The 13,718-nt window shown below is 41.6% G+C and overlaps 1 protein-coding gene across 5 annotated transcripts in view; it reads left to right on the top strand.

Annotated features, from left to right (window-relative positions):
- Positions 1-13,718, top strand: part of NEK10 (NIMA related kinase 10) — a 107,812-nt gene that overhangs the window by 71,603 nt on the left and 22,491 nt on the right. For 3 of the 5 annotated variants that reach the window (XM_083467855.1, XM_083467854.1, XM_083467858.1), the window contains exons 29-31: positions 8,001-8,049; positions 8,438-8,475; positions 8,580-8,720. In XM_083467855.1, the coding sequence (XP_083323981.1) occupies positions 8,001-8,049; positions 8,438-8,475; positions 8,580-8,720 (228 nt within the window). The remainder of the gene's footprint in view (positions 1-8,000; positions 8,050-8,437; positions 8,476-8,579; positions 8,721-13,718) is intronic. The other 2 variants (XM_083467857.1, XM_083467856.1) reach the window with 1 other exon arrangement.

Below are 13,718 nucleotides of genomic sequence, written 5' to 3'. Positions count from 1 at the left end.
ATTAGGTCCAATTGCTCTCTCTTCAAAATATGAAAGACTTGGCGTCTCTTCCTGGGGAGGTTAAGACCATTACAATTCCAACTAAGAAGTTGCAGAGACATTTTGGTACTATGTACCTACTCCTCCAACTGCTCCAAGTTTTTGTTCCTCTTCCGATGGTAATAAGAGTCCAAATGAGAGATTTGCAATGTCTGTCGGTTCTTTCTCTACTGTTGTGTCTACTGTTCCTTTCTGTAGGTCCTACTGGTTTCTTTCCAAAAACAATTCTTTGTCTTGAACTGTTTTTATTTTGATCTTCCTTCCTGTGTAGTTGAAAGACAGTCCTTGTGGGAACTCCCACCTGAAAGGTATGTTGTTCTTCTTCAGAAGGTAAACCAAATCTTTGTAAAAGGCCCTCACCTCCAAAATGTATTTAGGGATGTCTTTAAAGATCTGAACTTGACAATTCTGGATTACAAGAGCCTTTTGATAATGTAGATTTAGTATCTTGTCTCTTTCTTCTCTAGATCTCAATGTAATCAAGCAATCCCTAGGCTTCTTGCCTTGCCTTCTGCCCAACCGGAAGGCCGTTGTTATTTCAAGTTCTTCCTCCTGAAATTCGTCCTGCCAGAATTCCAAAATATTTTCTGTGAGGAATTCTGCAAGACTGTCTTTCTCATCCTCTGGAACTAGTCTTAATTTAAGATTTTTCTCCTTTCTCTGAAGTTCCCACAAAGACAAAGTTGCATCATGTTCATTCACCTTTTTTGTGATTGGTGCAAGCTCCCTCTTAGTCTCTTCTGCTGTATCTTTTGCACTTTGAGCAATCTTTCTTGTTTCAGAATTTTCTTGAATAAGTTTATTTATAGAATCTGTATTAGAAGCTACACTTGCCGTGTTCAAATCCAATCTTGCTGTCAGGTCATTCAGTTTTTTTGTATTCTCCGCTGACTGCTTTGTCAATGCTTCCAAAGACTGATTTATTTTGAGCAATGCCTGTGTCATTGACTCCATAGATGCAGTTGGTACTTTTTCCTGTCCAGCTGGTGTTATGCCTTGCATCGAACCCCTTTTCTTTTGAGTTTGCTGAGTTTGTTTTGCTTTGGATCTAGTTGTTATCTCATCTGGTTGGCCACTCATATCCTCAAGGTCAGTTCTCACAGGAAGGACTTAGAAGTGGAAAATTCCACTTTTTTCCTCTCTCAGTAGCGAATTTCCTTTAAGTCCTCTAGAGGGAGCATTTAATTGTATCCAATTTTGAAAGTCAGAAACACATAAGACAGGAAACAAAGAATCCAGAAACAAAGAGTCCAAAAGTCCACCATCAAAGTTCTTATTACAGTTTCAGTATCCTCAGATGTTCACAAAATAACTCCATTAAAGTCTTATAACTTTGTTTCAGTCAAAACCCCAACTTTGTATCCAATTTAAATTGACAGTTCAGTTCCCTGGTGCCTTACTCCGGCAGCCCGACTCAGGGTTTTTGACAGTGGAAGATCTTTTTCCTCCACTTCCTTCAAACAGGTTTATAAATTTCCGATTTTACTTCCCCCCTTCTCCTGCTTACTGGGGGGAAGTTTAAGTCCGATGTCAGGTTTTGACAGCTTAAAAGTTAGCCTTCATTTAAATGCAGCTTTGTTCTTTCGTTGCTTTATTTAATCATGCAGTCCGGGGAGGCAGACTTCCTTACTTTATGCCTTTCCCGTTTTCAGCCAAATTTTCCAAATTCAGTTTTAAATGTCCCGTTCCGTCTGTCAATCTTACTCACGGGTTTTACAGTCCAATTTCAGTTTCAGGAAGGAATCGGCGCTCTCTGTTCAATGGCGACGCGGCTTCACTCCGCAGGCTGGGTAGCGACTCTCAGCACCGCGCTCACACCCGATGCCGCTCCGTAGCCTTTAAAAAGGCTCTTTCGCAGTACCGGGGGGCGCAAAAGGTGCCCGCCGAGTCTCCTTGTTCACAGGCTTCAGCGCCTGTGATTTTGGGGGTCCCCCGCTCGCCGTAGCGGGTCAGACCCAAACTTGCGGAGCAGTCCTCCCTCGGAGCTCGAGGCAAGGACCGCCATTAAACACTGGCGCCGACCGGAAGATGAAAGCTGAAGTTCTGAGGCAGGCAGTGGGTTCAGTGATGGAAGCCAGATTCCATGGTCTGCAATATGATTATAGACTTTCCTTTCTGAAAATGTTTCAATTATAAAGAAATAAAGTGATGCAAAGAAAAAAAGAAGAAAAAGGCTCAAAAATGTGTAGAAAGAAACAACATGTGAATATAGACATTATATGAAAATTTTAGGATGATTATGGTCTTGTGGAGTTTCATTCTTTGGTAAAATGTTCACTTGAATGTAAATGTCAATGAGGAATACTTAAAGCTAACGTTTGTGGGGACCCCCCCTAATTTCCTTTCAGAATGACATTTTTCAGATGTATTAATATGAATTAATCTCCCCACTCTCTTAGATACAGAAAATATTTATACTTATGGCAATTTAACTATCTGTCCAAATTAGAAATAATAGACTGCCTTTAAAGCCTTCTTCTGCGTCTTTACACCTTTGTATTAATGTTTTAGAAAGCATCAGCTCCCTTTTAGGCAATCAGCTTTCTCTCTTACGTCAGGTCTGATCAAGTGGATCCAATACCTGTTGTGACAGATAAAGTGTTTGCTTATGCAATTTTAATTGCCACATTGATCTATACAGTATAGTGTTGTTGTTTTTTTAAAAAAACAACATTATTTGAATGCCACCTATCTCTTTGCTTGAGACTCTTCGCTCACATTAACAAAAATAATAAGGTCTCACCAGTTACCTATAAACTCATTAATTCCAGTCAACATTTCTAGAACTGTAGCGCTGCAGGGCTCAGAAAATAATTATAGAAGAATCACACATTTTAGATTACGTTTTACATGAATGCTGACGTATTGATGGATCCCACTAGGTACTGTATGCTATTGTCTAAGAGTTTGTTATGGTAGGACTGGGTGATTTTTATGGCCTCCTGTCATTTCCTTCTGCTTTCTGCAATTAAAAAACTTTCCTCCTTTATACTCCCTTGTCAAACTGTGTCACTTAAGTTTTGTTTAGATTGCAAGTCTGTCCTTTTTTGACTTTTAAAAATAAATATGGTTTTACTAATTTCCATTATATAACAATTACAAAAACGGGAAAAATACAGAAACAAAATCCCAGTTTAACCCCCCCCCCCCCAGGATGGTTCAGTCTATTTAAGTTTGCCGAAGTCCAACAGGAATAGATACAGATAACTCTGACAAGTATTTTATCGAAAGCTTTATGAGTATCTAATGAAGCAATCACACATGGATTCCTCAGTAGTTTTCCATAACATTCTGCAAGTTTAATGGATAGCAAGCAGTGCAATTTCTGTATTTACCACAGTATCGGCCACACTAGTAGCACTAAACTAAATGTTACATGATTAGCCCATAAAAATATGCATTGCTCTTTGCAAGTTTCAATGTGCCTTCTTCTCCTTTGAACTGAAATTTGGGGTTCAGGGATGGGAAAAGGAACACACACAGTCTTATGATGGTCCAATATCCCCCACCCCCAAACCAACTTGTGATCACTGTAAGAAAACGTGCTTTTTACTTGCATGTCTACTAGATATCTAAAACTTGATTTCACACACATCTGACTTCTAGGTTTTTTCACATGCCAGTGGGCAAGCCCCATTCCATCTTGGAAGGGCACAGTGTCTGCTGGCATTGTCCAGTATAGATCCAGAGGCATTTTTGTCCCATTTCCAGCCTCTCTTTAATTTCTGACCACTTGGTCTAGGTTACAAAATGGTTCCAGACAAAACTAAATTCGAGCTCAAGCGTAAATAATATGTCTCCCCACCCTGCCTAATTCTACAGTAACTTATTCACATTTTATGGATTATGCTCAAGTGCTTGCAACAATTTGTGCCTGCCTCTGGGAGAAGAAAAGTGGGGCTGTTGTTTATGGTTTGTGTTTATGATACAATAAAAGAACTAACGAGTGCAAATGGAGCAGAGCTAAGAATGAGAAAAAATAATGCTTCCCCCCCCTTCTATTTGCCAAGGGAAACAATTGCTAAATCTAAGTGTCTCTGCTTTGAGTAGTGCAACTCTTGACAATCAACTGTGAAGCTTTCCAAACAATAAATGTTTTAAATACATTTTTTCTCTCGTTAGCTCTTCTCTCTTTTTCTCAGAGTGTGCTGTGAAATTGTTTTTATTCAATGTGCCCTAGATTACCTTGGAGAGCAGCCAATAGGACACAAATGAGATCAAGTGCCTTGCCCTGAATTCATTAAATAAAACCTGTGAACATGGAGGTGAACTTCCGTGCTCTTGATTCTCTGAAGGTGTTAGTTATCATACTATTGTGATGATGTATTCTTTCTGACCGGTCTATCACATCAGAACCTTCTAATTCGCACTGAAGCTAGGTTTCAAAGACAGCTGAGCAAAGTCTATTCTGTATAATGAGAACAGATCAGAAGAATGTGGACAAAATTATTCATACCAGACTCACTTGTTTTCAAACAACTGAAAACTGATTTACAGTGGTTCCCCGCAAGACGAATGCCTCGCAAGATGGAAAACCCGCCAGACGAAAGGGTTTTGCGGTTTTTGAGCTGCTTCGCAAGACGATTTTCCCTATGGGCTTGCTTTGCAAGACAAAAACGTCTTGCGAGTGTTCCGATTTCCCCCCGCTTTCCCCCCTTTTTCTAAGCCGCTAAGCCGCTAATAGCCTTTTAGCCGCTAATCCGCTAAGCCTTTAATAGCCGCTAAGCCTTTAATAGCCACTAAGCCTTTAATAGCGCTAATCCGCTAAGTCGCTAATAGGGTTGCTTCGCAAGACGAAAAAACCGCTAGATGAAGAGACTCGCGGAACGGATTGATTTCGTCTTGCGAGGCACCACTGTATAGTGTTTTAACATAGTTAAGGACCTTGTCCCACACAAGAATATGTGGATGCTTCTTCAAAAGCGTAACGTTCATCCCTTGTATCTCCTCCTACTCGATAAATCAGGAGTGGGGAACCTGCTGCCCTCGAATTGTTCTTGGATTCCAACTCCCATCAGCCCCAGAAACAGCAAGTGGTCATGTATGATGGGAGTTCTAGTCCACCAGTATCTTCTGTGCCACAGGTTCCCCATCCCTGTTATCCATTCCATATTATGTTTGGCTACCCAGATCTGTGATTAGGTCTCTGCTTAAGACCTAATTTGATTTACCTACCTTGATGGGTTGCAACGGCTTCTCATTTTGGGCTACAGCTTGTCAGTGTAGGTTTTCTGATACTGCTCCAGTTAGGCAAGCCCTTTCACTTGATAAATTTAAGGTACCTTTGCTGATCCTAAGGGACGCGGGTGGCACTGTGGTGTAAAACACTGAGCCTTGGGCTTGCCAATCGGAAGGTCGCGGTTCGAATCCCCGCAATGGGGTGAGCTCCCGTTGCTTGGTCCCTGCTCCTGCCAACCTAGCAATTCGAAAACGCAAGTAGATAAATAGGTATCGCTCCGACGGGAAGGTAAACGGCATTTCCGTGCACTGCTCTGGTTCGCCAGAAGCGGCTTAGTCATGCTGGCCACATGACCCGGAAAAACTGTCTGCGGACAAACGTCGGCTCCCTCGGCCAGTGAAGCGAGATGAGCGCCGCAACCCCAGAGTCGTTAGTGACTGGACTTAACTGTCAGGGGTCCTTTAGGACCTTGCTGATCCTTGTTTGCATCCACTATATATTTTGGGAAGTTGTTTGTTCTCTACGCATTTGGATGTATATTAAGATACTAAAACATAGTTTTACATGATCGTTCCTGAGATCAAGGAGCAGAGGTCTCCATCTAGGTTTGGATGCCATTTTGAATCAAGATGGGTTGGACTAAAACTTTCACAACTGCACTGATTCTAAATGCCGATTTAAAAACTGTAGTGATCTTTTGGTTTATTAGAATTCCCAAGCCACACCAGGCAGGAGGCTGCTAGTTTGTTTCTATTTCTCTGCTATTTTCTGCACCTGGCATTGTATTGGTAATATTTTTCATATAAAGGTTATTCTAATTGCACACTGTAAGACAAATTGGGAAGCTGTTAGACTTTAAGAATGGTTTGGTGGTACTTCAACAACTAAATGGTATAGAATGTTGTCCTAATGCAGAGCCAGAATGGTGTAATGGTTAGAATGTTGGATTAGGACCTGGGAAACAAGGGTCCAATCCCCACTCAGCAATGAAGCTTGGTGGGTGACCTTAGCCTAACCTACCCATCAGGGTGTGACGTTAACAAGAGAGTGCTGGAGGTGAAATAGTTAAACAGGTTACCCAATCAGGACGCAGGGGGGTGGAGTCAGAGGGACTATACAACAAGCTTTGTTTGTGAGGAGTTCGTTGGGAGTTGGGTGGCTGGTTGGAGTGGGAGTGAATTGGGATAGAGTCTGTGGGGTGGTTGAGTTAGTGTAGCGAAATAAGCTTAGTCAGGAACAGTTAGGGGATAGGAAGACAAGTTAATATCTGAGAGGTGGTTTAGTGAGTGAGAGCAGGTAGCGGAAGTTATAGGTCTGGATAGGCAGCCCATGATTGGAATTGACTGAGACCGTTTATGAAACCACACGTTTGTTAAACTGTAATAAATAAACAGAAGTTTATGTTCCAATTTAACCCTGACTGGACTCAGTATTGTACCAGGTAGGGCCTGGGTGGTGGCAGCGAGAAATAAAGTGGTGGCACAGGGATCAATAGACGGTGATACATCTGGGGACCCTGGGTTGTTGTGCAGTTAAAATGGGATGGGGGAGAACTAAGTACATCACCTTCAACTCCATGTAGGAAATGTTTGATATTAAAGCAAAAAATAAATAAATGGAAACCTGGTAGAGGAAATAGGAAATCAGAGGAACTGAGAATTTGTAAGAACTACCTGATAACTGCAGGAGGAGAGTAGGATAGCGCCCTCCAGCTCCACACATGGGTATAACACCTGAATTTCTAATATGAAGGCAGTTCCACCATACATGCATCTGATTGGCTCCTGTGGTTTTGCACATTTTCAACAATGAGATGATAATTCCTGGGTGTTTTCTTTAAGGCCTCCAGGATGTCAAAAGCCTCTTGCAGTGGTCTTATAATAAGATGTGTTCGAAGTGATACACAGAAAACTTCCACTCCTGTTTCCCATGTATATCTCCGCTTGTGATCCATGTATTTTAAGATGCCTATTCCATACTTGGCAGTAGCTGCTGCATTTAGAAATCTGAATTTTAATTAAAATTTTGGAAGATTAAGGCTGGAAATTCTATTAATTAGCAAAGTTTGCAGCTTTAGTAGAAGACAACAAAATGTTATCATATGAAAATAATGGAGAGAGGTAATAGTCAAAGATGCTAATTGCTTTAGTTGTTTTAAACTAAGAAAGTGGGTACTTGATAAATTGAATGATGGTTATGAAAAGAATCAAAATTTCAAAAAAATAATTGGTGATATAATAGAGGAGAGGGAATTAACATTATACAGTTACTTTAACATTAATTCTACCAGTGACACGATAGACACAAAAAGACAGCTCCTTTGGGGACATAAAAAAGAAACATAATATATTGTGCTATTTGAGTATCAATATTACAAAAATAATAAACAGATTACAAGAAGTGATAGCTGTGTAAAAATTGCAGTAGACTCTTTAGACACTGACGGAAAGAAATAGGCATTTATTGCCTGAAAAGTCCTTCTAAAAGAGTGGGGTAAAAATGCATTTTATAATGAAAGCAATTTAGTAGGTTTGCACACAGCTGTTTTGGCAAGCTAGTAGAATTTTCTTACGGTTCACTAGCCTGATTAAAATGTGATATCTGTGTGAATCATTATGCACTGCATACATATTGGTTCACTTTATTTTTAGAGCTATCTTTTATTACCAGTTTCTTTTAAAAGTTGCTATGATAGGATAAAAATGTTGGGAGACTGAATCTATTTCTGGCAGCTGAAAATATTTCCAGCATTAAGAATATATCAATTGTGCTTTCATTACAGGTATTATAAAACGAAGCTTCAGCGCTTCTGAAAGACAGACTAATGCAAGGTAAGCTTGCAATGTAAAATCTTTGGCCAGCTTTAATCTTGAGTTCTCCAAAGCTGTGACTGTACAATACTGCAGAACTTAGAAATGTTCAAAATTAGGAAATATTTTCCAGGATGTTGAAATCACACTGGATGTCCTTACCAGCACTTAAGATTGCATGGGCACCTCTGAAATCTTTGCTTGCAAAGGCCGAAACCACCAAGGTTTGTCATGTATTTTTTTAAAAAAGCTTCACAAAATGGCATCCCAGCAAATTTGCTTTTTTGGTGGTTCCACAGGGCAGGTGCCACTACCGAGAAGGCCCTATCGGTAGCTGTTAGCAACCTCCCACCCAGAAACTGACCAGACTGTTGGAATTTTTTTTATCAATACACTTTCTGTTTTACAGAGATTATATTGGACTGCCAGGATCCAGACCAAGACCAGGTAATTTCACACCTGCAACTACAATGGAAATACTTCTTGCCGTTTCTGCACTCATTTAAAGTTTGTTATAGTTTCACACTCAGTTTCTTCTTTTATTCCTTCAGCTTTGCTGCCCTTTGATCTGCTTCTGAAAGCTCCTTCGCTCATGTTCAGGGCCCACGTTCAGAAAATAGAGGACTCGTTAGTAACAGGGTGGAAGTCCCATAGCCTACCAGCTGTGATTCTCCGCAATCTGAAAGATCATGGTAGTACTTAATAGTATAATTTTTGCACTCAAAGTTATAACAGAACAAAGATTCCTTTCCAGTTTAGGAATAGTGTAGATATATTCTTGAATAGAAAGAAATACATGGATAAAAAAATCTCAGGAAATTCAAGTCAAGAGTTTCCCAGAGATCCCTGGAGCTTTACAGCAGCCTTCATCAGGCTGGTGCCCTTCAGATGTTTCCAACTACCACTTCTCCCCGGGTTTTGAGCTTTCTTTCCTGGGTGGTTCCCCAGCTGGTTCCTCCCATGATTCCACTGCGTCCAACCAATCCATGACTCTGTAGCCCTCTATTCGAAACTCCATGACCAAGTAAGCTCCTATTGCTGTGTCCCAGCTTCTGCCAACCTAGCAGTTTGAAAGCATGCCAGCTCAAGTAGATAAATAGGTACCACTGTGGCAGGAAGGTAAACAGCGTTTCCATGCGCTCTGGTTTCCATTATGGTGTTCTGTTGTGCCAAAAGCGGTTTAGTCCTGCTGGCCACAAGACCCAGAAAGCTGTCGGTGGTCAAATGCCGGCTCCCTCGGCCTGAAAGTGAGATGAGCTCTGCAACCCCATAGTCACCTTTGACTGGACTTAACCGTCCAGGGGTCCTTTACCTACCCAGTCCTCTCTTTCAACGATAAGATCTATTGTGTAGCACCAGTGCTTTTTTCTGGTGGGGGGGGGGGGCTCAGGGGTACGCATACCTCTAAACATTTTTTGAATCTTTGTACTTTTGTCCATTTACTATATTTATTTCCCCCGATTTGAACTATAAAATGGTGATTTTCTTGAGTCAAAATGAGAGTATCCCTAAATGTATATTTTTTTAGAAAAAGAGCACTGTGCAGCACCTTGGCTGAAAATTACTTTTTAACAAGATCCATATTTTAAATGGAACCAGGGTTCGAAGGACCAGAAACTCTAGATCTGCAGCAAAGATTTACATACGAGACAAGATATCAGCAAAGGGCCTATTAATACTCTCCTCCTCAGTGTGAACAACAGCCAAGGCCTTACTCTGTATGTCAACTGCTAACTCCAAGACTCAGGCAAAAGTCTTTTTAACTAACTCCCTCCCAGACTTCTCCAGTAAGAACAGCGGCAGAGATGCTGTCAGGGTGAAATTACCCAACACATGAAACTGCATGTAAAGAAAATCTGATGGCTTTCTTTCTTTCTTTCTTTCTGGAAATCAATTTGGGGGGAGTGGCATTATTTTCAGTTGAGAAGCAGCTGGGCTGGGTTTATCTTTCTCCCACTTGCTGCTTTCCCCCTACAGCAGCAGTGGCTCAATGCCCCCAACTCCTGGCACTTCTGAAAATTGCCCCTACGACACTGCATTGTCACAAAGAATATTATTTTCCCGCATGCGATTAAGTGCAACATAGCTTGGCACTCCTCCAGGCCCTTTTTTTTTTTTTGCACCTCATCTTCTAATTGCTGTTAAATAAGGGGAAGACTTACGGTCTTGCTTTTCACACTGAAAGGGGGAAGGCTTAAAGGTCCCATTGCCTGTGTCTTACTATGGGTTTCATGACAAGGAATATGATTTTGAGGTATTTCAAAAAAGATGTAGTCTCTGAGAGCTGCTAGTTGGCTCCTTCTACCGTAGCCCTTAAAATAAACCTAGCTTATTGCTAGTCTTAACACTACCAGACTGTCTGACCTTTCATAGGTGCTGAAGAACATGTATTTATTTATTTAGGCTATTTGTATCCTGGGTGCATCACAATAAAATCAATAAAATGACAACATCTCAGTTCTTAAAAAATAATAATACTGCAGAGAAAATACAATAAAACAGGATCAACAATATCAAACACAGCACCAATGCCCAAGTTTCACCTGGCACCTGGATTTTGGTAGCAAGCGTGTCAGCCACACTTGGGGGGCACTGGTGGAAAAGGCCTACCTACATGTTAACACCCAGCGTGCATTTTCCAGTGGCAGGTCCTCCCCAGAACATCTCAGCTCACAAGCAGGAATATATATAGAGAGAGGTGCTCACTCAAGTATTGTTCCCAAGCCCCTTAGGGCTTTACATGTCATTTGTGGAACTATTTGGTAGCCAGTGAGAAACTTGAAGGACCAGCGCCACTTTGTTTTGGCTGGTGACATCACTAACAGATTGAGGCTGAATCCTGACAAGACAGAAGTACAGTTTTTGGGGGACAGGGGGCAGGCAGGTGTGGGGGACTGGTCCTGAATGGGGCAACTGTGCCCCTGAGGGAGCAGGTACGCAGCCTGGGAGTCATTTTGGACTCACAGCTATCCATGGAGGCACAGGTCAATTCTGTGTCCAGGGCAGCTTGTCTACCAGCTCCATCTGGTACACAGGCTGAGATCCTACCTGCCCACAGACTGTCTCACCAGAGTGGTGCATGCTCTGGTTATTTCCCGCTTGGACTACTGCAATGCGCTCTATGTGGAGATATCTTTGAAGGTGACCCGGAAACTACAACTAATCCAGAATGCGGCAGCTAGACTGGTGATTGGGAGTGGCCGCCAAGACCATATAACACCGGTCCTGAGAGACCTGCATTGGCTCCCAGTACGTTTCCGAGAACAATTCAAAGTGTTGGTGCTGACTTTTAAAGCCCTAAACGGCCTTGGCCCAGTATACCTGAAGGAGCGTCTCCAGCCCCATCGTTCAGCCCGGACACTGAGGTCCAGCTCTGAGGGCTTTCTGGCGGTTCCCTCACTGTGAGAAGTGAGGTTACAGGGAACCAGGCAGAGGGCCTTCTCGGTAGTGGCACCCACCCTGTGGAATGCCCTCCCATCAGATGTCAAGGAAATAAACAGTTATCTGATTTTTAGAGGACATCTGATGGCAGTCCTCTTTAGGGAAGTTTTTAATGACTGATGTTTTAATGTATTTTTAATCTTTTGTTGGAAGCTGCCCAGAGTGGCTGGGGAAACCCAGCCAGATGGGTGGGGTATAAATAATTAATTTTTATAATTTTTTTATAAATTTGTTTGCATCAGCTGCAGTTTCTAAGACATCTGGAAGAGCAGCCCTGTGTTGAATGCAATCTAGTAAGCCAGGATGGGAGGTTATCAGAGGGTGGGTCACTGTGGCGAAGTGTTGTGGTCATATTAGAGAGCACCCCCAGAATATGTACCTGAAACCCTTTCAAGAGCAAGTCATTCTCATATTTCTAAGATCCAGACACCACCAAGCTACAGCATCTTTTATCAGGATTCAGGCAGATCCCAGAACAAACTTAGCAAGAAAAGCAACGATGGAGTTCCAACACAGGAACAGAAGAATGCATGAGAAATTGTACTCGTGTTTATGCTGCTAATCTCTTTGCTTGCCAGATGGCCTGTTGGCAGATCAGGGCACCTTACTCAAGTTACAAATACCCAAATAGAGAGGACATTATTCTTTTTGCCATAACGCAAAAAACTCCTTATTAGTAATCCTGATCCTATTTCATGAAACAAGGACTAGTAGATATATGTTGCATTTATAAGGGGTTCCCTTCTCCTGCCCCACCTAAGAAGATGGGAGACAATACCCTTTCAAAGAGTGATTCAAATGTGATGCACCCAATTAAAATTTGCAGATATTTGTGCATTGTTGATGCTCACGGGGACGCCATAAGACATGTGGAATAAATATGACCTTTATATATGCAATAATTAGAACCTTTTGGTATTTTGCTTGCTAGATCCTACTTTTGTTTGTCAGCCGGTATATCACGACTGGACCAAATGGTCAGGGGTCCCTTTACCTTTACCTATATTTTGCTTCATCAATGAATGCTTCATAGTTTATTATTTAACAATTTTTGATTATCAATAGGTTGAACAAGCAATATTCTTCCACTGATTCTTAGAGCTTGGATTAATATTTTCCCTTGAGTGGTGCTCAGTTATGATGACATTTTTAATTTAAGTGGCCAGTGCCTATTCTGTTTATCTGTGCCTTGTTAAATTCACAATACTTCTACCGTGTGCCATTTGTATTGTGTGCTTTGCTGAGTTGCTTAGCAGAAATAGTTTGCTTGGGTAAGTGAATTAATTGTTGGCCAAGCTGCATAATACCTGATCTTGATGTGAAATCGTATTGAGAGACGTTACAAAGGAGTTTCAGCTAGCAATGGCAGCACCATTCTTCAGAGATATTGAAGGGAATGTTCACCTTTTCAAGAATAGTATTAGCAGCAGTATCTTTCTGCACAATCAGTGCCCAAAAGGGAAGGAAATATTGGGATCGGTCAAGTGTAAAGCTCTGCCAAGCCCCACAAAATTCCTCTTTTAAGCTTTATCACACAATAATGCCATAGGTACAGTGACTGGACTTTGACAAAGGCACGATGCTTAGATTCCTTTTGATTCTTACCTTTTTCCCCCTCAGAAAACCTGCAAGCCTCTTTTTATTTAGTATGACTTTTTAGTTGATAAAACAGTTCAAAACCTGCCCGTTTTAATTTGGCTGGGCTGCGTCTTTCTGAGCCTTTTTCTTTTTTTAATAGAATTCTGGGGATAGGTTTGAGTTTTCCCCAAGAATTTGCCAAAGCTTAGAAAAACTCATATCGTGGGACTACATCATCACCTCAGTTTCTCCCCCTCCTCTCTGTCCTCTTTGCCAGCACACCAGGAAGAAAAGTCAAGACAACCAAATGTGGATAAATAGGTTATATTAATTAAATAAATAAATGCTGAATAAAAAAGAGGGAAGTGTGCAGGGGGCGGGGGCGGAGCAAGCTTAAATAGCCTGTCACCACCTCTTCCCATTGGGCGAAATCACCCATCAGGCCATAACATTCTCCCCTAGGGAGATATCACCTTCCCTCTTCCACAGGAGGAGGGGTGTGGCAAATTCATCCCCTCCAAAAATGGTGGGAATGGCACTCTCATTCTTATAAGTTGCTGGGTGCGGGGAGACGTGAGACAGTATCAAGAAGTCTTGCAAAGAACAGCAGTTCTCCCTAGGTTTCCAGCAGTGCAGGCTTCTTTTTATTATTTATTATTTTAAACTTTTTT

The sequence above is a fragment of the Podarcis liolepis genome (genome assembly GCF_965112155.1).
Source record: "Podarcis liolepis genome assembly, chromosome: 12".
Lineage (NCBI taxonomy): Eukaryota > Metazoa > Chordata > Lepidosauria > Squamata > Lacertidae > Podarcis > Podarcis liolepis.
This window is presented reverse-complemented; position numbering and strand designations above follow the sequence as displayed.